General features: G+C 47.6%; 1 protein-coding gene and 1 long non-coding RNA gene across 3 annotated transcripts in view; one reads left to right on the top strand and one right to left on the bottom strand.

Annotated features, from left to right (window-relative positions):
- LOC310842216 overlaps positions 1–24161 on the top strand; it is a 554664-nt gene that overhangs the window by 417677 nt on the left and 112826 nt on the right. The window lies entirely within an intron of this gene.
- The window catches only part of KIF13B (kinesin family member 13B), a 175057-nt gene that overhangs the window by 108900 nt on the left and 41996 nt on the right, over positions 1–24161 (bottom strand). For both annotated transcript variants that reach the window (XM_083732987.1, XM_083732988.1), the window contains exons 3-6: positions 9400–9412; positions 6822–6882; positions 4731–4823; positions 2442–2622 (exon numbers count right to left, since the gene is read on the bottom strand). In XM_083732987.1, coding sequence (XP_083589113.1) covers positions 2442–2622; positions 4731–4823; positions 6822–6882; positions 9400–9412 — 348 coding nt within the window. The remainder of the gene's footprint in view (positions 1–2441; positions 2623–4730; positions 4824–6821; positions 6883–9399; positions 9413–24161) is intronic.

The following is a 24161-nucleotide window of genomic DNA, read 5'->3' as shown; positions in this document are numbered from 1 at the left end:
CTCCAAAGAAGAAGTTCTCTGATGCAGAAAGACTGGAACTCCGAATATAAGCAATTGCACGAGCTTTTATTACTTTCTATTACAGTGTGTTGTTGTTGTTAGATGTGACTGCATTGTTTTCGTAATTCTAAATTATTCAAAACTGTTTGTAAGGCTGTATTTTATATTGCTGTAACCCGCCTTAGGATGAAGGGCAGGTAATATATTTAAATACCGTGTTTTTTGCTCTATAAGACTCACTTTTTCCCTCCTAAAAAGTAAGGGGGAATGTGTGTGCGTCTTATGGAGCGGATGCAGGCTGCGCAGCTATCAGAGAAGCCAGAACAGCAAGAGGGATTGCTGCTTTCGCTGCGCAGTGATCCCTCTTGCTGTTCTGGCTTCTGAGGTTCAGAATATTTTTTTTCTTGTTTTCCTCCTTCAAAAACTAGGTGCGTCTTGTGGTCTGGTGCGTCTTATAGAGCGAAAAATACAGTAATTATAATAATAGTAGTAGTAGTAGTAGTAGTAATAACAACAACAACAACAACAACAACAACAACAACAGGCAGCCCAAACAGGTAAAGTCAATCCCTTCTCTCCCAGCACCATGGTCTCAATCTGATTTGAGAGGAGTGGAGCTGCAATTTAAAAGAAAAATAAAGTGAAACATGGGAGATCCCAGTTACAGATCTGCCACATTAACTGCAATTCTGACTAGACGTACTAGGAATGCATGAAACTGTCTTCTACCACCAGTCCACCTAGCTCAGTATTGTCTACACTGGCCAGCAGAGGCTTTCCAGTAAGGCTGGGAGATATATTGATATATCGTCCAAAACCAGTTTCAAGTCCGTATCACGATATTGATTTCATAGTTTTGACCTGGCAATATACAGCAAATCATGGTGTGTCTGTGTGCTATGTAAAATCAGGACGTGGGAAAAACGTTGAAGCCAGCCAATGTCCCTACATAGAAGACATTTGAAGGCAGCCCTGTTTAGGGAGGTTTTTAACGTTTGATGTTTTGTTGTGTTTTCCATATTCTGTTGGGAGCTGCCCACAGTGGCTGGGGAAACCCAGCCAGATGGGCGGGGTATAAATAATAAATTATTATTATTATTAATAGTTCCATTCTTATTTCAGACACTGCGATATACAGTCGTACCTCGGAAGTCAAAGCTCCTGCAGCCAATTGGAAGCCGAAGAACCTGTATCAGACATTAGGGTTCTAAAGAGTGTTCACAAACCGCTTCTGGGTTTGCGGCGTTCGGGAGCCAAAACATTTGAGTTGCAAGGCAAAATTCTACTTCTGAGGTACGGCTGTAGAAGTACAGTGGTACCTTGGGTTAAGTACTTAATTCGTTCCGGAGATCTGTTCTTAACCTGAAACTGTTCTTAACCTGAAGCACCACTTTAGCTAATGGGGCCTCCTGCTGCTGCCGCGCCGCCGGAGCACGATTTCTGTTCTCATCCTGAAGCAAAGTTATTAACCTGAAGCACTATTTCTGGGTTAGCAGAGTCTGTAACCTGAAGCGTATGTAACCTGAAGCCTATGTAACCCGAGGTACCACTGTATATTGCGATGTTTGGCTGCTGATGGATCACAGTGCTGAAAACCCAATACAGTGTTACCTCTGGTTGCGAACAGGAGCCCTCGTTGCTACCTGAGCAGAACGCAACCCGCGTCTGCGGGTCGCAATTTGCCACTTCTGCGCATGCGCGCGACAGCATTTTGAGTGTCTGCGCATGCGCGAGCGGCAAAACCCGGAAGTAACCCGTTCCGTTACTTCCGGGTCGCCGCGGGACGCAACCTGAGAACGCTCAACCTGAAGCGCCATTAACCCGAGGTATGACTGTATTGGGGACGCGGGTGGCGCTGTGGGTAAAAGCCTCAGCGCCTAGGGCTTGCCGATCGAAAGGTCGGCGGTTCGAATCCCCGCGGCGGGGTGCGCTCCCGTTGCTCGGTCCCAGCGCCTGCCAACCTAGCAGTTCGAAAGCACCTCCGGGTGCAAGTAGATAAATAGGGACCGCTTTATAGCGGGAAGGTAAACGGCGTTTCCGTGTGCAGCTCTGGCTCGCCAGAGCAGCGATGTCACGCTGGCCACGTGACCGGAAGTGTCTTCGGACAGCGTTGGCCCCTGGCCTCTTGAGTGAGATGGGCGCACAACCCCAGAGTCTGGCAAGACTGGCCCGTACGGGCAGGGGTACCTTTACCTTTACCTTATGACTGTATTGCTTAGCCCTACTCTGCAGGAGTCCTGCCATGGCTCTGCAGCCCCACCCAAAAACGCTGAGGATATTTCTCAAGCAAAGCACACACCCTACTACGAAGGGCTGGCCCTGCCCACTAAACGAAATACACATTTCATTCGGCTGGCCCCTCTGAAGCCATGCCTTGAGAAAAGGCTGGCTTTCACCGCCTGGCTCAATAGGTTGCTGGCCACCGCCGCGTTCCACCTTACCCCTTTGGGTCCAGCAGGTCCCGGACTTTCTCGTTGTAAATCTCCATGTAAGAAACCTCCACTTTGAAGCTCTGCTCTTCGCTCTCCTCTTTCTGGGCCCTTTCGAAGAGGGTGCTGCACAGGCGAGGGATTAGTCCAGGCTGGTCAGCTGTGCCCATCATAGTATAAGACTTTCCAGACCCTGCGGGAAAAGGGGAGGAAGATGCGCTTTAGGAGGAAGGGAGGAGAAGGCCGGCGGATAGGAAGAAAGGGAGAATATCAGGGTGTCTTCGTAAACAAGCCACCAAGGAGATCGGCACAAAAAAAGGAGTGTTCTAGATTTGCAGGTGGGAAGGTGAAACAAAACTACAGTCATACCTTATGTTACATCTGCTTCATGTTGCGTTCTTTCAGGTTACGTCCCACGGTGACCCGGAAGTACTGGAAAGGGTTACTTCCGGGTTTCGCCGCTCGCGCAGAAGCGCAAAATGACACCATGCGCATGCGAAGAAGTGGCAAATCGCAACCCACGCGTGCGCAGACGTGCCGCTGCGGGTTGCGTTCTTTTCATGTTGTGAACAGGCCTCTGGAACGGATCCCGTTCACAACCAGAGGTACCACTGTACACCAAATTCCTGGAAGAAATTCCACAGGAAAACGTAGCCTTCCACAAACGTCAATGTACAGTTGTACGTCTGCTTATGTATCCCTCTGGAAACGTGAGCTTCGGGATGCAAACACAGCAAACCCAAAGTATTTTTCCAGGTATCGCCACATGCGCATGTGCAGAAGTGCTCAACACGTCGTGCGCATGCACAGAGGCGCTAAACCACACCGTGCGCATGCGCAGAAGCGGTCCTTCGGTTGCAAATTCCTCGGAATGAGGCCAGACCTGCGGAACGGATCCCATTCGCAACCGGGGGTACCACTGTACTGATCTCTGGCATTTCCTGCTGTAGTCGCAGCTAGACTGGTGACAGGGAGTGGCTGCTGGGACTACATAACACCAGTCCTGAAAGAATTACATTGGTCCCCAGTACATTTCTGAGCACAATTCAAAGAGTTGGTGCTGAACTTTAAAGCCCTAAACGGCCTCAGCCCAGTAGACCTGAAGGAGTGTCTCCATCCCCATTGCTCAGCCTGGATACTGAGGTCCAGCTCTGAAGGCCTTCTGGTGGTTCCCCTATTGCGATAAGCGAGGTTACAGGGAACCAGGCAGAGGGCCTTCTCGGTGGTGGTGCCCGCCCTGTGGAACGCCCTCCCGTCAGATGTCAAGGAAATAAACAACTATCTGACTTTTAGAAGACATCTGAAGCCAGCCCTGTTTAGGGAAGTTTTTAATGCTTGATGTTTTAAAGTTTTTAATGTTTGACCTCAAACAGCAGGTCAGGGAGCAGTGGAAAGGTGTGCAGCCTTCCTGCTGCTCCGCGAGCTTGTGGGGCTCAGGTGGGGGGAAGCGCGGCTTTCCCCCACCGCCAGCCTCAAAGAGCAGGTTGGGGGTGGCTGGGGAAGCCCAGGTCCCCCCCCACCAGCCCCATGAACCACACATTCGCTCCATAAGATGCACAGACATTTCCCCTTAGATTTTAAGAGGAAAAAAGTGTGTCTTATGCAGTGAAAAATACGGTATATTATACTTGCAGAAACAAAGTAATCGATAGACTCGATGGCAGGATTTAAATAAACATTCACACTATTAGTCTTAGAAAATGTCTAGAGGTTAGAGAAATACTATGGTGTATTTACTTTTACCTTTATATTTTTAGGTTTGATGTTATGTTATTAATAACTTTTTCTGTTAGGAGGTAGCAAAGCGGGGTAAACAAACCAGAAGCGGAAGTTGGGGGAAGCCCTGGAGGGGAGGGAGGGAGGAATATATAGTAAATGTTAAGACTTTGAGATGTATGTAATGAATGAAAAAGAAAAATGAATAAAAAAATTATATATTAAAAAAAAACTCCAGAAGCAGAGCCAAACCCCAAACGGACCACAGTTTTCAGGCCTAGGAATCAATGGCCAACTGCTCAGCACAGGAGGATCTGCTCGTCTCTCTCTAGCCCCATCCTGGCTTCCGTCCCTTGCAGCTGCGTTAAATCAGCCTTCCTCAATCTTGGGTTGTTGTGGGACTACAACTCCCATCATCCATAGTCACCAGGGGCAGCAGTCAGGGATGATGGGAGTCGTAGTCCGGCAACCTGGGTGGTGGTGGTAGGGTCTAACCAAACTGCCAAAGCGTAATCTCATATAATCAGAAACTTTATTATTTTATTTTATTTTATTTTCCCATCCTCCCAAGGGGCAAGCGCTTACCGGTCTGTCCATAGGCGAAGATGCAGGCGTTGTAGCCTTCAAAAGCGTTCTGGAGAATATTCTCCCCAAGGCACTTGAAAACAACGTCTTGGCCTAAAATTAGAACAAAAAGATTCAAATGGCTCGGTCAGAAGAGGAAGAAGTCGTAAACCTCCTTTGATAAGGCCCTCCAGGACTTCAAAACACGCTGCAAGACACATCATATGAGAACTGTTAACGTCTTTCATGTGTGTCCAAAGCAAATGAAGTCTTTAAGGACGGAAACTGCAGGGCAGATCTTTATTCTGATCGCGCTGAAGTCTCCCGTAAGTCCCTTTTATGTTAATCTGCATTTACACCAACGCAGAATGGATCACGACAAGGCAGCGTACGGACTTGGGACTGTGAGCCCTCTCTCTTGGGATTTAGTACACCTTTCCTCCAAGGAAGTCTCGCAGGGAGGGGAAGGGCTACGTGGTTTTGCCCTCACCCACTACCCTGCTAGGGACGCGGGTGGTGCTGTGGGTTAAACCACAGAGCCTAGGACTTGCCGATCAGAAGGTCGGCGGTTCGAATCCCCGCAACGGGGTGAGCTCCCGTTGCTCTGTCCCTGCTCCTGGCAACCTAGTAGTTCGAAAGCACGTCAGTAGATAAATAGGTACCACTCTGGCGGGAAGGTAAACAGCGTTTCCATGCCCTGCTCTGGTTTGCCAGAAGCGGCTTAGTCATGCTGGCCACATGACCTGGAAGCTGTACGCCGGCTCCCTTGGCCACTAAAGCAAGATGAGCGCCGCAACCCCCGAGTCGGTCATGCCTGGACCTAATGGTCAGGGGTCCCTTTACCTTTACCTTACTGCCCTGCTAGGAAGGCCAAACTGAGAGATAGCTGCTGGCCAAAGGTCTTCCAGGGAGCTTGGCAAACAAGCAGGGAATTCGAACCCGGGTCTCCCAGGTTCAGCTCCACCCATTAGGCCACACTGTTTCTCTGTGTCTGGGTCCAGCCTGAGCTACAGATAAGCTCATCTTTCAGAGCTGACTGTAAAAGGACCAAAGCTGAGGAGATGTAAGGAGGATGCGTAATTATTATTATTACAGTGGTACCTCAGGTTAAGTACTTAATTCGTTCCAGAGGTCTGTTCTTAACCTGAAACTGTTCTTAACCTGAAGCACCACTTTAGCTAACGGGGCCTCCTGCTGCCGCCACGCCGTCGGAGCATGATTTCTGTTCTCATCCTGAAGCAAAGTTCTTAACCTGAAGCAGTATTTCTGGGTTAGTGGAGTCTGTAACCTGAAACGTATGTAACCTGAGGTACCACTGTAGTATTATTATTTCATTATTTATAATAATAATAATAAAACAATAATATATTATTATTATTATTATTATTATTATTATTATTATTATTATTAAATTTAAAATATAATAATACCACTTCCTCTTGCTCAGTAGAAGTGCCTGCTTTTTTCGCTAAGAAAATAAAAATAAAAATGGTTTGTCCGTCGCCCTGCAGGCTTTTAAGCAAATCCTTGTGATCATACAGAGCCTATACAAAAACAGGGGATGTGGAACAATTAGAGTTTAAGAAAACATGGTCGCTTACCTTGGCTGCCCATGCCTGCATCCAGCAGGGAACATCAGTGCGCAGCCAAACTTGGTAAGATTTCGTTTTTTGGTATTTTAACTTTTGGAAGCAACTTGGGAAGGGCAAATTTTGAGCTGGGAAAAGAATGACTGGGGAAATGTTCAGCAGCCCCTCTGCCCCACCCATCATTCCTCTGCTCAGACTGGTGATTTCTCAGGAAGTAACAGGAGAGTCCATGTTGGTATGAACACAGATAATTTTCAGCCGCTGCTGTGAATCTCCGTGTTAACCCTTAAGGTGGGGGACACATACTCTCTGGGGCAGGGGTAGGCAAACTAAGGCCCGGGGGCCGGATCCGGCCCAACCGCCTTCTCAATCCGGCCCACGGACAGGACAGGATTCAGCGTGTTTTCACATGAGTAGAATGTGCCCTTTTATTTAGAAATGTATCCCTGGGTTATTTGTGGGGCCTGCCTGGTGTTCCTTGCTAGATCAGTACTAGGTCTGTATCTCAGCCCTGAAATACTACCTGCATATTTTTCCTTGACAGCTTCATCCATAGACCAGAAGCAGTGATCGTAGGCAAAGACCTGCGGAGAGACAAACCAGAGACATCTTATGAAAGTCTTACTTTTACGAGGTGAAGAATCCAACCAGCTTAACAGGCCATACGGAAAACAGACACCCAGCTACCAATACACGGTTATCCAACGATAAGTTTAGGATGTGTATGGTCCCTGCTCAATAGCTAAACTTCAAAAGGGGCTGTGCATTTCGAATTAAACTTGGGTCTCCCGGTGTTTTTCAGACTACAGTTCCCATCATCCCTGCCCACTGGTCCTGCTAGCTGGAGATGATGATGATGATAAATTTTATTTATACCCCGCCCTCCCCAGCCAAGGCCGGGCTCAGGGCGGCTAACACCCGATATAAAAACAAATGGATTGAAATGCAATCTAAAAACAAGATTAAAAGCCAAAGGCCAGGCGGAACAACTCTGTCTTACAGGCCCTGCGGAAAAAAATCAGATCCTGAAGGCCCTGGTCTTATGAGACAGAGCGTTCCACCAGGCCGGAGCCACCACTGAGAAGACCCTGACCCTGGTGGATGCTAATCTGACTTCCTTAGAGCCCGGGACCACTAGGGTGTTGCTATTTGTGGACCTTAAGGTCCTCTGTGAGGCGTACCAGGAGAGGCGGTCCCGTAGGTACGAGGGTCCTAGGCCGTGAAGGGCTTTAAAGGTCAAAACCAGCACCTTAAATCTGACCCTGTACTCCACCGGGAGCCAGTGCTGATGGGAGTTGTAGTCCAAAAGCAACTGGAGACCCAGGTTTGGGAAACCCCGTTTGATCTGATGCAGTTGGGACTCCCAACTCCCATCATCCACAGCCAGCTTAACCATTGGCCAGGGAAGATGGAAGTTGTAGTCTGGAAACATCTGGGTTGGTCAGTTAACTGCTGCCAACATTCCATGTAGGTCACTGGCAACTAACCTGCGGTCTTCCAGATGTTGCAACGTTACAACTCCCATCATTAAGGCATTGACCAATGCTCTCGGCCCAATATACCTGAAGGAGCGTCCCCACCCCCATCGTTCTGCCAGGACACTGAGGTCCAGCGCTGAGGGCCTTCTGGCAGTTCCTCACTGTGAAAAGCCAAGTTACAGGGAACCAGGCAGAGGGCCTTCTTGGGGGTGGCGCCCGCCCTGTGGAACGCCCTCCCACCAGATGTCAAAGAAATAAACAATAATTTGACTTTCAGAAGACATCTGAAGGCAGCCCTGTTTAGGGAAGTTTTTAACGTTTGATGTTTTATCGTGTTTTTAATATTCTGTTGGGAGCTGCCCAGAGTGGCTGGGGAAACCCAGCCAGATGGGCGGGGTAAAAATAATAAATAATAATAATAATAATAATAATAATAATAATAATAATAATAATTATTATTATTATTATTATTATTATTATTATTATTATTATTATTATGTTGGAGTCCAACAACTGGGGACCCAGACTTGGAATAGTGCTAGACTAGAGGTTGATGGACTGGCAATGTCAATTCTTGGGGCAATTCCTCCCTGTGTCTATTTTACAGCAAGATTTTAGAGGCTCCCTGCTACCCAGGCTCAATCTGGCAGGGACCAGTGTTGACTGCAGCAACCCGCACGCCTGGAATCTGCAGTCATGCACTTCTGCAGTCTTTCAGAAATGGACTGAGAAAGCGATTGAGGATGAGAGGATTATTATTATTATTATTATTATTATTATTATTACTCCTCCGCCCATCTGCCTGGGTTTCCCCAGCCACTCTGGGCAGCTTCCAACAGAATATCCCTAAACAGGGCTGCCTTCAGATGTCTTCTAAAAGTCTGGTAGTTGTTTTTCTCTTTGACATCTGGTGGGAGGGTGTTCCACAGGGCGGGTGCCACCACCGAGAAGGCCCTCTGCCTGACAGAACAACTGAGGTGTGTGCTCACCACACACCTCCACCCCGAAAAGAAACAACATTGACCAAAGCTTCCATGAGGATACGTTCCCACATACTCTAAGCACCCTCTCGTTTCCCTATTCATAGAATTGCAGAGTTGAAAGGGACCCCGAGGGTCATCCAGCCCAACCCCCTGCAATGCAGCCATTCAGGGCTGTTTTACCTCCCCCCTTTGGGCCTGCAACTTCTTTAAAACGCTGCAAAGGAAACTGTCTGAAAATAAAACCTTTGGAGAAGAAGAGAGTGAGAATACTGACAGGCAGCAACTGCAACTTTCCAACGCTGTGCAAATGGGAGGAAACGATTTGTGTGGTTTAATAAGAAGAAGAAAAAATGCCACACAACACAATCTTTCATCCACAACCCCCAGCGTTCAGTGTGTGACCATGCTGTCATTTGTTCCTGTGACTCATATCTTGGCTGCCAATGGCGCTTCTGGAGAAGAAGAGCTTTTAATGTTTTGTTTCCCCTTCCTTGCACAGTAGCAGCGAGCACATTTAGAAAGAAAGTGGTAAATATTTTTCTGCCCAGAATCCAAAGGCAAATAAATATCAGGATTCCCACACACCCCCAACACACACACACACAATCCAGGCTCCAAAGTGCAATCGGAAACGACTTACCTTGGGCTGGCTCCTACAGTTCAGAAACAGGAACATCGCAGGACATGCAAGGAAAAAGAGGTAGGGAAAGAAGGAAAATAACAGGTTAACACCTTGCTCGCTCGCTCTTTTTCGTAAGTGCAAAAGAAATCACAAGTTAAAAAATGCACAAGACAACAGTTCTGGTCAATGACGCAGATACACATCTTCAAAAGTATTCACTTTAATATCACTTTCAATAATCAGGTTTTTTTCTGCAAATATGCTGGCTTGTCAGGAGAAAGGAATTTCCGCACACAGTACAGAGTTCAAGAAGAGACGAGTAAAAGACTTACGGCGCGTTACACCCAAGTAAATAGATACACTGGTACCTCCGGTTACGAACTTAATTCGTTCCGGAGGTCCATTCTTAAGCCAAAACCGTTCTTAACCTGAAGCACACTTTTGCTAATGGCGCCTCCCGCTGCTGCCGGCGCACGACTTCTTCTCGCATCCCGAGGCAAAGTTCGCAACAATGGGCATCTATTTCCGTGTTAGCGGAGCTCGTAACCCAAAGTGTTCGTAAGGAGGATGGTACGTGACACGAGGTTCCACTGTATAGGATCGCAGATACGACAGGGTCAAGATCCCACAGATTTTGCAGAAATTCAAGTCCTGAAAGTTGGGCTGGGCGATATCTGGTTTCCAACATCGTGATACATCACCAGCTAAACATAGCAATGTACAGTGGTACCTCGGGTTAAGTACTTAATTCGTTCCGGAGGTCCGTTCTTAACCTGAAACTGTTCTTAACCGGAAGTACCACTTTAGCTAATGGGGCCTCCTGCCACTGCCGCACCGCCGTCATGCAATTTCTGTTCTCATCCTGAAGCAAAGTTCTTAACCCAAGGTACTATTTCTGGGTTAGCGGAGTCTGTAACCTGAAGCGTCGGTAACCCGAGGTACCACTGTACCGATATATAGTGATGTCTGAAATAAGGATGGAGCTATGCAGAGGCACTGGCTGGCTTCACGGTTTCCCCTACATTGTGATTTTTGCGTAACACAAACACACACACATCATGAATCACAATATATTGCCAGGTCAAGAATGATGAAACCGATATCATGGATATGGATAGTGTTGGTGTTGACCTTTAAGGCCCTAAACGGCCTCGGCCCAGTATACCTGAAAGAGCTTCTCCACCCCCATCATTCTGCCCGGACGCTGAGGTCCAGCTCCGAGGGCCTTCTGGTGGTTTCCTCCCTGTGAGAAGTGAGGTTACAGGGAACCAGGCAGAGGGCCTTTTCGGCAGTGGCACCCGCCCTGTGGAACGCCCTCCTATCAGATGTCAACTACCTGACATTCAGAAGACATCTGAAGGCAGCCCTGTTCAGGGAAGTTTTTAATGTGTGACATTTTAATGTATTTTTAATCTTTGTTGGAAGCCGCCCAGAGTGGCTGGGGAAACCCAGCCAGATGGGTGGGGTACAAATAATAAATTATTATTATTATTGACTTCAAAACGGTTTTGAACGGCATATTGATATATTGCCCAGCCCTGTTCGCAAGAAGATTAGTCTCCAAAGTGTGCTCTCATTTTTGTGTGTGTTGTTGCCTCCCAATTTATTATATTTTCACCCTGCTTTTCTGGGAAAGCGCTGACCACCTCTCCTGAGGCAAGCAGTTTGCGGAAATCCGAATGCCGTTTCCAATGTGAGATAACCATGATGAGACTGCAGGGTGGTTGGGGGAAAGAGGAACCAGCAATATCAGCCACAAAACACCCCGGCATCTCCCTCATCAGGTGTAAGGAGACTGACCCTGACATTTTCCCAGCCCCTCTGGGCAGCAGGAGTGTGTAGTGGAGGAAGGGAAAGCGAGGCAGAGAGAGTCGCAGGAATAAAACATGAATTGCAGATCTTCTCTCATTGGTCACTTGTGCTTAGAAGGGGAGGCGGTGTTCAGCTCTCGAGGTATCTGTTTCGATTGGACTGTCTCCTGGCATAATGATCTGACCTTGACCGCTGCTGCTCTGCTCTTACCCTCCATCTGATTAAGAGTCAAGAGGCACACAGAGAAAAGCACTGTAATAGCAGCATTGGTAAGGTGCAGCGCTAGGAACGTCGCAAAGACGGAGCAAACTTCGGCCCTCCAAGAAAAGGGGAAGACTGGGGGCTTTTGCTTAACTGAAGTTTGTTGTGCGGTCTGTTCCACCCAAATGTGGTTCGTGCTAACTATGGCTAATTTCAAAGAAGCCGGCATCAAACAGTGGTTTCTGAAGCTGGCGTTTATATACGTATTTCTCTATCGGCGGGGAGGGGATTCTAATACCAGTGTTAAGGGGCAAAAACCATCATAGTGGCAAACAGCGTAAATGGAACTGTAGAATGTACATTCCGAAGGAAAGCGCAAAATGCGTCGCAAATCTGCAGATCATCTTAATACATCGACACAGCAGATTTATCCCTCGGGAAAGACGAGGCGAAGAGATGAGTTTTAAGCAGGCTTTTTGAAATTAACTGTGGTTAGCCTTAACAGCAATTCTGGGTTCGAAAGGCACAGTAAACCATGGTTAGCTAAAAGCAGAAGTGGAAGCTGCTGAATTTCTCCTCTCAGTTGTGTGGGACAAGGAGACGTGAAAGGCCAGGAAAGACCCACTGTGGCTCATGCACACCACACTAAACCATGGTTTATCCTTACGCGCAAGCACGGCTCATGTGACCGAAGCAGGAAGTGCAAAGAGATTTGCCTTTTCACGCAGCTGTCCAGCCGAACAACCTCTAGCGGAGAAGGCTTTTCGCCCCCCCTCCCCCCAAATTGCGAGACAGGATTATGTTATTATATGTCACTTAAAACGTTTAGGTCTTTATTGTGCTCGTATTATTCGGCGCTTGGGATTAAAAGCAGCAATAAGAACATAATCCCTGTGGCCCTTCCCTGCATATGGAGGTTTCAAAAAGAGGATTACGTGGTGTAAAACAAGCAGCTCAATATAGGCCAAAAGGCCGGTTTCAAATAAGCATTGTGTTCTTTCCACAAAGATGCACACACAGCCTCATTTGATGTCCGCGGCTAAGCAGAGGACCAGAAGCCCTGCCATGAAAGCAAACCGCAGGGCACCCAGGCACAGCTTGCAGCTCAGGCAATCTCTGTGGGCAGCCTCCCCCAAACCTGGTGACCTTAGATGGGCTAGGCCACAATTCCTATCAGCCGAAACATCTGCAGGGCACCTGCCCGGCGAAGGTGGCTGAATACATACTAGTGTTGCCCACATCAAAGCGGACCATGTACATGTGCACGCATGCAAGACCCTGGGGGTCTGGATGCAGATAATGTTTCTCCTGTCCCTGAAAGAGAGAGTTAATGAGCGCGGAGGACGAGAGCGAGAGAAATTCTCAGCACGGCAACATTGCCGTATTTTTCTGTGTATAAGACCCCATGTATAAGACAACCCCTATTCTTTGTGCCCCAAATTAAGAAATAAATAATTGCAACATTCCATGTACAGTGGATGCTTGGGTTGGGAACGTTATTCATGAAGGATGCACGTTCGCAACCCGCAGCGCTCGCAACCTGCAGCAGTTCGTCTGCGCATACGCAGGTTGCGATTCGGCGCATGCGCAACCCCCGAAACCTAGAAGTAACCTGTTCTGGTACTTCCGGGTTTCGGCGGGTCCGTAACCCCAAAAAACGCAACTGAAGCATCTGTAACCCGAGGTATGACTGTATAAGACAACTCCCAATTCTAAATTAAAAAAATTTGGGGGAAAATATAGTCTTATACGCAGAAAAATACAGTATGTTCCATTGTTTTCTTTTAACAGGGGAAGGGTTGTAGCTTACTGGCAGAGCGCATCGAATTATAGGGTTGGAAGGGACCCCCAGAGTCATCTAGTCCAACCCTCTGCAATGCAGGAATCTCAGCACAGAATCACAGAGTTGGAAGATGGAATGATTCGTTATTATTTTGCAGTGGTCATTTACGCAAGATCTCCAAAGCATTGCATGTGCTGTATCTCAGCAGTTGTCACAGCAGCTGAGTTTAGCTAGGCCAGTTGTCATTGACCTAAAAAATCACAGAATTGGGACCCCAAGGGTCATCCAGTCCAACCCTCTGCAATGCAGGAATCACACCTAAAGTACCCCTGACAGACGGCCACCCAACCTTTGCTTAGAAACCTCCACCACCTTCCGAGGGAGGCCATTCCAATGTCAGACAACGCTTAGCGTCAGAAAGTTCTTCCTGATGTTAAGTCGGAATCTCTTGTAATGAGAACGCATTGGTTCAGGTCCGACCATCTGGAGCAGCAGCAGCAGCAGAAAAACAAGTTTCCATGGTCCATATTCCATTCGGCAGCCCTTGAGATATTTGAAGGTGGCTACCTATCGGGTGGCGCTGTGGGTTAAACAGCGCGGTTCAAATCCCCGTGACAGGGTGAGCTCCCGTTGCTCGGTCCCTGCTCCTGCCAACCTAGCAGTTCGAAAGCACGTTAAAGTGCAAGTAGATAAATAGGTACCACTCCGGCGGGAAGGTAAATGGCATTTCCGTGCGCTGCTCTGGTTCGCCAGAAGTGGCTTAGTCATGCTGGCCACATGATCCGGAAGCTGTACGCCGGCTCCCTCGGTCAATAGAGCGAGATGAGCGCTGCAACCCCAGAGTCATCCGCAACTGGACCTCAAGGTCAGGGGTCCCTTTACCTTTAAACATTGGAACCATGTTAGGACGTGGGAATGTTATTTGCAGGAAAACTACTCCCGCTGGCTCGCATTACTCCTTCCCGTTGCATTTACTGACAGCCCTGACTCGGGCTTCAGTTTAGCGGCAAGGAAGGTGAGCGACAGACATTTATCACATCCGAAGCGCAACACAGATGAGAGGAGATGCTCAGTTTCCATCTGGGAGTCAGATGCGTTTGTCTGGCTAAGAGATTAAATCCCGGCCTTTCCTATCCTCATTCTCTTTTGACAGCACTAATCTCAAATAATTAAAGGGTGTTTGTTAAAATTTTCAGGAAAGTCTTTGGAGAGACATCAGAAGGATGGGTGGGTTAAGAAAGGGGGGAGAGGAGCAATAGGCTCGTGTTTTGCCTTCCTAAAAATACACACCGTTTCCCCATTATTCAAAAACTTCCTACTCAGCCAGCGGTGGCTCATTTTGAGACAAGGCTTGTAAATTAGAGTAAGTAGCCAATACACGTGGGTTTATGATGTGCGGTTTGTTTAATTTGTGAAAACCACAATAGACTGTGGCAGCAATTAGTGAGTCAGGATGCCTAAGTGTGTCTGCTCTGGAGGAGAAAAGGCTAATAAAAAGTCAAAAGGGAAAACCCTGAACAGTAAGAGACAACCCAGCTCTCCATCACCTTCCTTAGGCATTTCTAGCAAGCTTGATTTAATTATGACTCTTTCGCTGCTCATTTTAATGCTGTGAAAACAGGCACAGCTTTGCGGTCTCAACGTGCGGATGAGACGATGGTGTCGAGGGGAGGAATTCGGGGTTTGTTAGGCAGTGGGGAGGGACGCGGGTGGCGCTGTGAGTTAAACCACAGAGCCTAGGACTTGCTGATCATAAGGTTGGTGGTTCGAATCCCCGCAACGGGGTGAGCTTCCGTTGCTCGGTCCCTGCTCCTGCCAACCTAGCAGTTCGAAAGCACGTCAAAGTGCAAGTAGATAAATAGATACCACTCCGGCGGGAAGGTCAACGCCGTTTCTCTGTGCTGCTCTGGTTTGCCAGAGGTGGCTTAGTCATGCTGGCCACATGACCCGGAAGCTGTACGCCGGCTCCCTCGGTCAATAGAGCGAGATGAGCGCCGCAACCCCATTGTCGGCCACGACTGGACCTAACGGTCAGGGGTCCCTTTACATTTTAAACCAAGGTTGGGGAAGGGGAAAAGAGTTTCGAAGCCACGGCTCTCTAAAACTTTGGTGACACTCCCCCCGCCCCAACCAGCAATTTGCATGCTGTCCGCATCTGAATAGGCCCAATTCCTGAAATCAGATTGGGTTTGCACGATTTGCCTTTTCTTGCTACGCTTTCCAGTTTGCTTTTGCCGTTGATGCTGTTAAATACACGCAAGCATTGGCTGCAAGTTGTTGGTGCTGTAATTCTCCCATGTTACTTATGGCATGCAAGTCTGTCCTGTTTGCCACCTCGTGTCAGGAAGGGTTTTATGGGTGGGAGAGGAGGGGGATAAGCTCTCAATGACCTGGTTTACCCAAAGAGCAAGGCAACAATTCTCTCTCTTTCTCTCTCTCTCTGTGTGCGTTTGTGTTGTCAGAAATCGTGGGAGAACTTTCTACATACGGTCTACACCCCAGATTCCATTCTGCTATGGCTTTGGTAAATGGTTTCATCCTCATCTCCAAACTCCCCGCAAAACAGCAGCAACATCGTTCCAGTCAAAATGGCAGAAATCCCACCCCTGTGCCCAGTCTACAAAAGGGGGCTTCAAATATGGACAGGATGGGTGGGAACAGGGGGAAAGTAGGCAAGTCCAGATTTTAGCGACAGATGGGGGATAAAAAGCTGCTGAACAATCAAACGGAGACTTAATAACAAGCGGTGCCTGGAGAATACGCAGAGACATGGCGACGAAAGAGAAATATTTGGGACGTCCAAAGGGACTGTGGCTTGTATTCGAGGCCTCGCCATTCCCTTTCAGCAATGAGGACCGGAATTTAAGGACAGGGAAGAAATGTTCATGTTTCTGCGCAAGTCGGATTCCGCCCCATCCTCCAAGGCTTGTCCTACTTTCTCTATTTCACCATCTTTCAACATCTGCTCCGTCGTCCTCTCACCCACCAAGCTGCATTTCGGGCTGGCAATTCCGAACGCCTGTTTTGTACTCGGAGACCTAAGAAGTTTAGATTTAAAGAGTTTGATTCTCTTTTACAACGTTCCCCTCTTCTTTCTCGGGACTGGCATGCAGAGCCTTGCAGGGCTATTTTCCTTTGCACAACGCTCTCTTGATAATCAAATTAAAACAAGTTTGTGGGTGGGGAGGTCTTGTGAACAACCCTGGGCAACAAAGAAAAAGTTAATAAAAAATTTAAAAATAAAATAGAAGGGGAAGGCAGGAAGAGTTGCATCATACCGAGTCAGATAAATCATGAATAATATTTCTTATCTCACCTTTCCAAGAAGTGAAAGGGATTCTCTTACATTACCTGCACATTATGCATCTGAGTAATATCCCCACCCCCATGGAATAATTGCATACGCAGCCAATAAGGTGCATTCTGAACACTGATATGTATCCAACAGGCCCTGTTTATTTCTTTGATTCCATGTAAGAATCATTTCCCATGAAAGTTGTCAAAGAAGCAATCTTGCAATTGTTTGGGAAATGATCAACGATAAATAAATTCAAAACAATTCCACATGCAAAAAAACAAAAACGCTGTCTCAAATTCAGTGCAGATAAGTAGACTGGGACGCAACCTTTTACAGTTCTGGCAAACCAGCCTTATTTTTCTGCAACATTTCGCTGCAGAACCACCGCCTGCAACTCTCAGCACTTTTAAGAGCAAAAATTCAGGTTGTGAACATTTGCCTGTTGCCGCTACTGCAGGTTATTTTATTATTATTATTAACCCTTAGAAAAAATGGCAAGGTTAACTGTGGTTAACTGATCTTCTTTGGTGATCACTCGTAGTCGAGTAAGATGGTCTTCCATAAAAACGGTTTTAACAATGAGTCCGTAAGTGACTATGGATGCCAATTCTGGATCCACACGTCCTTCCACAGTGGAGACGTAGATTTATGGGCAGGAGCTGATCACGGTGTGGATTTGCCAAGCGTACCTTCCTCTTAGCACGTTTCTCCCTTTCGTCCTGAGTTTGAGTGTCTTCAAAGCCCATGACACCTTTGGTAAAGGCTGTTCTCCAACTGGAGCGCTCAGGCCAGTGTTTTCCAGTTGTCAGTGTTTATGTTACATTTTTTAGATTTGCCTTAAGACAGTCTTTAAACCTCTTTTGTTGACCACTAGCATTACGCTTTCCATTTTTATAAGTTCGGAATAGAGTAGTTGTTTGGAAGACGATAATCAGGCATTCGTACAACATGACCAGTCCAACAAAGTTGAAGAATCATTGCTTCAACACTGGTGATCTTTGCTTCACAAACAACAGTCAAGAGGGTAAATGACTTAAAAATACTTGAAGGGGCCATGAAATATTGAACTAACTTTTTATGTTAACTCTGGGCAACTGCAGTCCTAACAACCTACCGTAATTTTCGCTCTATAAGACGCACCAGACCACAAGACGCACCTAGTTTTTGGAGGAGGAAAACAAGAAAAAAAATATTCTGAATCTCAGAAGCCACAGCAGCAAGAGGGATCGCTGAGCAGTGAAAGCAGCAATCCCTCTTGCTGTTCTGGCTTCTGGGATAGCTGCGCTGCCTGCATTCGCTCCATAAGACGCACAAACATTTCCCCTTACTTTTTAGGAGGGAAAAAGTCTTATAGAGCAAAAAATACGGTATTTGGCTCAGGGGCTGCCCGAGTACAAGATTGCGCAGCCTAAGAGTTAAGCCAGCCCAAACCTTTCAAATTCCATTGGGTCGGCCAGATAGGATGCCAGGTGTTGAACACACTGCAAGAAGCAAATCATTAGCTCTGAGCAGCTGTTTCCCAGCAAAGAAGACTGTCCCATCAAAGCCCTGCCAAATTTCCGGCTCTCTTCCACTATCTTTAAGAGACAACTCGCTTTGATTAAACTATGGCTGGCAGATGTAAAATACATCAAAATCAAACTTTAGGCAGCTAGAAAGGGAACGAGGAAACAGGAGGGATGAGAATCGCTGACAAAAATCACAGCTGCTAAGATACGCATCCAATTTTTTTTAAAAAAAGGAGGAAATTGATTTAAAGATTGGTGATCGTTCCCAAAAATATTTTGTTCTTTTCACTCATTTATACAAGAAGCAACAACTCCCCCATCCCGAAGTGCCAAATGTCTATTTATTTACATTTAACTTTCAGGTAATTTCAGTTTTTAAGCAAAGGTATTCCACAGGTGTTTTCTGAGGTCTCCGACGGTATTCTACCAGTATTGCATTACAGTGGTGCCTCGCAAGACGAAAATAATCTGTTCCGCGAGTCTCTTCGTCTAGCGGTTTTTTCGTCTTGCGAAGCAACCCTATTAGCGGCTTAGCGGCTTAGCGCTATTAGCGGTTTAGCGGCTATTAAAGTCTTAGCGGCTTAGCGGCTAAAAGGCTATTAGCGGCTTAGCGGCTTACAAAAAGGGGGGAGCAAAAAAAAATCGCAAGACTCGCAAGACGTTTTCGTCTTGCGAAGCAAGCTCATAGGGAAATTCATCTTGCAAAGCGCATCAAAAAACGGAAAACCCTTTCGTCTAGCGGGTTTTTCATCTTGCGAGGCATTCGTCTTGCGGGGCACCACTGTATGTAGTAAAACTGGCAGGTTGACTGAAAAGCACCGATTTCCTCGACAGTTTAACTCCATCAGACATTGTCAGAGATCTTGAATCCCTCCAGCTCGGGTCTGTGGAGGGCTAGATTTTAACTCGCAAAAGGTGGCTAACCCCAGGGGAAATTCATGAGGCTACAGAAGTTTTTGTTTGAGATTGCCAGGTCCTCCATCAGCTGCAGTGCCAGATCTGTTGGCTTCTGATGGACCATCTCTCAAGAACAAACCCCCAACCCCAGCTTTCTCTGCAGAGGGACAGAAATGTGGGGTTTTGAGCAGCTCACAGAGACAGCTTGCATTAGATGCAATCCTCGGGGTGTACACAACACACTGGAGATCTTGCGGTGTTTGAAGCCTGGGTATAGTAGCAATTGACTTGGGCAAGCAGACATTTGGCAAAATGCACCTGCAATTCACCTTGCCAACAAAGGTCCATATAGTAAAAGCTCTGGTTTCCCCAGTAGTGATGTATGGAAATGAGAGCTGGACCATAAAGAAGGCTGATCGCCGAAGAATGGATGCTTTTGAATTCTGGTGCTGGAGGAGACTCTTGAGAGTCCCATGGCCTGCAAGAAGATCCAACCTCTCCATTCTGAAGGAAATCAGCCCTGAGTGCTCACTGGAAGGACAGATCCTGAAGCTGAGGCTCCAAGACTTTGGCCACCTCAGGAGAAGAGAAGACTCCCTGGAAAAGAACCTGATGTTGGGAAAGATGGAGGGCACAAGGAGAAGGGGACGACAGAGGACGAGATGGTGGGACAGTGTTCTCGAAGCTACCAGCATGAGTTTGACCAAACTGCGGGAGGCAGTGGAAGACAGGAGCGCCTGGCGTGCTCTGGTCCAGGGGGTCACGAAGAGTCGGACACGACAAAATGACTAAACAACAACACCTGCAATTCTGTTCCACTACATCTGGGCCTTGGCCCAGACATGGTCAAAATACAAGTCAGGCATGGACCAGGTCAAGGTTTCCAAAGTCAGATGCCGGTGTTGGGTGTTGCCGTTCTGCTCCTGAAGGAAAATGTGAAGAGACCACGAGACCTGCAAGACCTGGTCCCAGCGATCTCTCTGCTCCATAGTCACCTGGCCTGGGATGGCGGCATCCCCACTACCTCCATCAGCAATGGCTGATCCTGCTGAGGAAGACGCCTAGATCGCATTTTGTAAAGTTTAGGGAAACAGATCTTGCTCGCCTTAAATGCATTCGAGAAGGAACAGAGGAAGCGCTTAAGGTGAGCGAAAATTAAACCAAGATGTTCCAACAGTTCAGAAATGCCTGAGTGGTGATAATGAATCGAATAAATTGGAGGAGTGAGAGGGGTAGAGCGGAGAGGAAGAATTTGCACGTGGACTCAAGGGAGAACCATCAACAAAAACAAAACAAAGCAGCCCATTCAGTCAAAGATCTTTCAAATATTGCACGAGATTTCATAGCCGAGAACCTGAACCAACAGATGCGGGAGTAGACTAATAGGGAACTCATCTGGAATTGAATATTGATTGTTCTCTCGCAGATTATGCTCTTCCTGCCCAGTTCTGGGAGCCACAATTTAAGAAGGATATTGACAAACTGGAACATGTGCAGAGGAGGGCAACCAAGATGATCAAGGGTCTGGAAGCCAAGCCTTAGGAGTAGCACTTGAAGGAGCTGGCTATGTTTAGCCTAGAAAACCTTTAAAGCCCTATACGGCCTAGGACCCTCATACCTGCGGGACCGCCTCTCCTGGTATGTCCCACGGAGGACCTTACGGTCTTCAAACAAAAACATCTTGGAGGTCCCGGGCCACAGGGAGGTTAGGCTGGCCTCAACCAGAGCCAGGGCTTTTTTGAACGTGGCCCCAATCTGGTGGGACGCTCTGTCCCAAGAGACTAGGGCCCTGCGGGACTTGACATCTTTCCGCAGGGCCTGCAAGACAGAGCTGTTCCACCAGGCCTTTGGCCAAGGCACAGCCTGACCCCCTCCTTTGGTATTCCTCACAGAACTCTAGCCCAATGGTTGCCATTACAGTGGTGCCTCGCAAGACGAAAAGAATCCGTTCCGCGAGTCTCTTTGTCTTGCGGTTTTTTCGTCTTGCGAAGCAAGCCCATTAGCGGCTTAGCGGATTAGTGCTATTAGCGGCTTAGCAGATCAGCTGATAAGAGGCTTAGCGGATCAGCTGTTAAGCGGCTTAGCGGATCAGCTGTTAAGCGGCTTAGCGGATCAGCGGCTTAGCGGCTTGGGGAAAGGGGGGGGGAGGAAAAAACCCCGCAGGAACTCGCAAGACATTTTTGTTTTGCGAAGCAAGCCCATAGGAAATTCGTTTTGCGACGCACCTCCAAAACGGAAAACCCTTTCGTCTAGTGGATTTTCCGTCTTGCGAGGCATTCGTCTTACGGGGCACCACTGTAATCTGATTTGAACTGCTCTTCAAATATCTCAAGGGCTATCACATGGAAGAGGGAATAAGCTTGTTTTCTCCTGCTCCAGAGGGTAGGACTCAAACCAGTGGCTTCAAGTTACAAGAAAGGAGATTTGTGACAATAAGAGCTGTTCGACAGAGGAACGTTCTCCTCGGGAGGTGATGGACTCTCCTTCTTTGGAGGTTCTCAAGCAGAGGTTGGGTGGCTATCTGTCATGGATGCTTTAGCTGAGATTCCTGCATTGCAGGGGGTTGGACTAAATGATCCTTGTCCTCCCTTCCAACTCTACAGGTCTATGATTCTACGAAAGGCCTCTGATGGTGATTTAAAAGTTCTGTTATGAGGCTATGTGGCTTTACAAAATACTGTTGTTGTTTCAATGTGCAGCTCCTGATTTTGTTGGGTTTTTAAGGAGTGAACATTTATTACAGCTTTGCCCCCTTGGTAGTTCTTGGGCAGTGGTAGGCAAACTAAGGTCCGGGTGCCGGATCCGGCCCAATCGCCTTCTCAATCCAGCCTGCGGACGGTCCTGGAATCAGGTGTTTTTACATGAATAGAATGTGTGCTTTTATTTCAAATGCATCTCTGAGTTATTTGTGGGGCATAGGAATTCATTCATTCATTTTTTCCCCAAAATATAGTCCGGCCCCCCTACAAGGTCTGAGGGACGGTGGACCGGCCCATGGCTAAAAAAGGTTGCTGACCCCTGTTCTTGGGTTTTCAACTGTATTTGTTGCTAGCCTGCTTGAGTTTAAAGAGGGGCATGGCAGGAAAAAAACAACCCTGTTTTAAAAACTCTGCACCCTGTTTCACCCACCCTGCCAGGGAAAAGAGATCATTCTGTCGGCTGTGCTCTTGCCTTACCCTTCGCACAGCATCCGAAATAACCTTTCTCCTCACCCCTCGGTTATTTCCCCTCCCTGACGTTTCATACTGGCACACTCATGACTTAATAATGAAATATTCCCAGGGGAAGGATCAGACTACGTGAACATAACACAACGGGCTTCCATTAATTGTTTCGGGCAGCGGCAGGGAAGCACTGCTGTTTCGACATTAAAAAAACACACATTTTGAACTATTCCAAAGTTACTCGTACACATAATAAACCTCTGTTTCGAAAAATTAATAAGGAAGAACGCCCTGAGCGCCATCGCTTCAGATTTCACATCACTCTCTACCGTGGTAAAGTGAGAAGTCCAGGTGTGGCTGGGAGGAGACAAGAGGAAATTAATTCCAAGTCTGTATAGAATTTTAGAATTGTAGATTTGGAAGGGACCCGAGGGTCATCTAGTCCAACCCCCTTCCGTGCAGGAATCTCATGCACTTATTACAGGAAGTGAGGGGCAGATGAGGCTTGTCAACCTGGCAAGGTAGCCCCTTGGAAAACTCTGATCCTAAACCTCTATTATTATTATTATTATTATTATTATTATTATTATTATTATTAAAAATTATTATCCACTGCCTTGCAGGAGTAAACGCTACACAGATCCAGAGTGGAGTCCCTAAAATGGTTGGGTGGTGCCTGATATCTTCTTCTTCTTTGGCAATCCCTTGTAGCCGAGTAAGATTGTCTTCCATAAACACGGTTTTAACAGTGAGTCCGTAAGTGACTGTGGAGGCCAATTCTGGATCCACACATCCTTCCACAGTGGGGACATAGGTTTCCGGGCGGGAGTTGATCACGGTGTGGATTTGCCAAGCGTGCCTTCCTCTTAGCACGTTTCTCCCTTGCGTCCTGAGTTCGAGCGTCTTCAAAGCCCATGACACCTTTGCTCAAGGCTGTTCTCCAATTGGAGCTCTCGCAGGCCAGTTCTTCCCAGTTGTCGGTGTTTATACTACATTTTTTAAAGACTTGCCTTGAGACGGTCTTTAAACCTCTTTTGTTGACCACCAGCATTATGCTTTCCATTTTTATAAATTGGGAATAGAGCTTTGGAAGGCGATAATCAGGCATCCGAACAACATGACTAGTCCAACAAAGTTGATGTTAAAGAATCATTGCTTCAACACTGGTGATCTTTGCTTCTTTCAGTACACTGGTATTACAGCCTGGGGGCGGGGGGGGGGGCAGAATAATAATAATAATTTATTATTTATACCCCGCCCGCCCATCTAGCTGGGTTTCCCCAGCCACTTTGGGCAGCTTCCAACAAAATATTAAAATACAATACTCTGTCAAACAATAAAAGCTTCCCCAAAAAGGGCTGCCTTCAGATGTCTTCTAAAAGTCTGGTAGTTGTTTTTCTCTTTGACATCTGACGGGAGGGCATTCCACAGGGCGGGTGCCACCACTGAGAAGGCCCTCTGCCTGGTTCCCTGTAATTTGGCTTCTTGCAGTGATGGAACCGCCAGAAAGCCCTCGGCGCTGGACCTCAGTGTCCAGGTAAAACGATGGGGGTGGAAGCCAATGTAGGTCTTTGTGGTCTCGGCGGCCACTCCCAGTCACCATTCTAGCTGCCGCATTCTGGATTAGTTGTAGTTTCTGGGTCACCTTCAGAGGTAGCCCCACGTAGAGCGCATTGCAGTAGTCCAAGCGGGAGATAACCAGAGCATGCACCACTCTGGCGAGACAGTCTGTGTACAGGTAGGGTCTCATCCTGCGTACCAGATGGAGCTGGTAAACAGCTGCCCTGGACACAGAACTGACTTGTGCCTCCATGGACAGCTGTGAGTCCAGAATGACTCCCAGGCTGCACACCTGGTCCTTCAGGTGCACAGTTCCCCCATTCAGGACCAGGGAGTCCTTCACACCCGCCCGCCTCCTGTCCCCCCAAAACAGTACTTCTGTCTTATCGGGATTCAACCTCAATCTGTTAGCCGCCATTCATCCTCCAACCGCCTCCAGACACTCTCAATTGTGCTCCAGGAGACGAGCCCATTCCCTCTGCCCTTCCATGCCCCTACCGGCCTCAACTGCCTTCCTTGCCGCTTCGCCACAGCTGCCGTTGAAAAGGAAATGCCAT

Source organism: Podarcis gaigeae (genome assembly GCF_964106915.1).
Source record: "Podarcis gaigeae genome assembly, chromosome: 3".
Taxonomy (NCBI): Eukaryota; Metazoa; Chordata; class Lepidosauria; order Squamata; family Lacertidae; genus Podarcis; species Podarcis gaigeae.
Note: the sequence above shows the minus strand (reverse complement) of the source record. Positions and strands in the feature narration are given on the sequence as shown.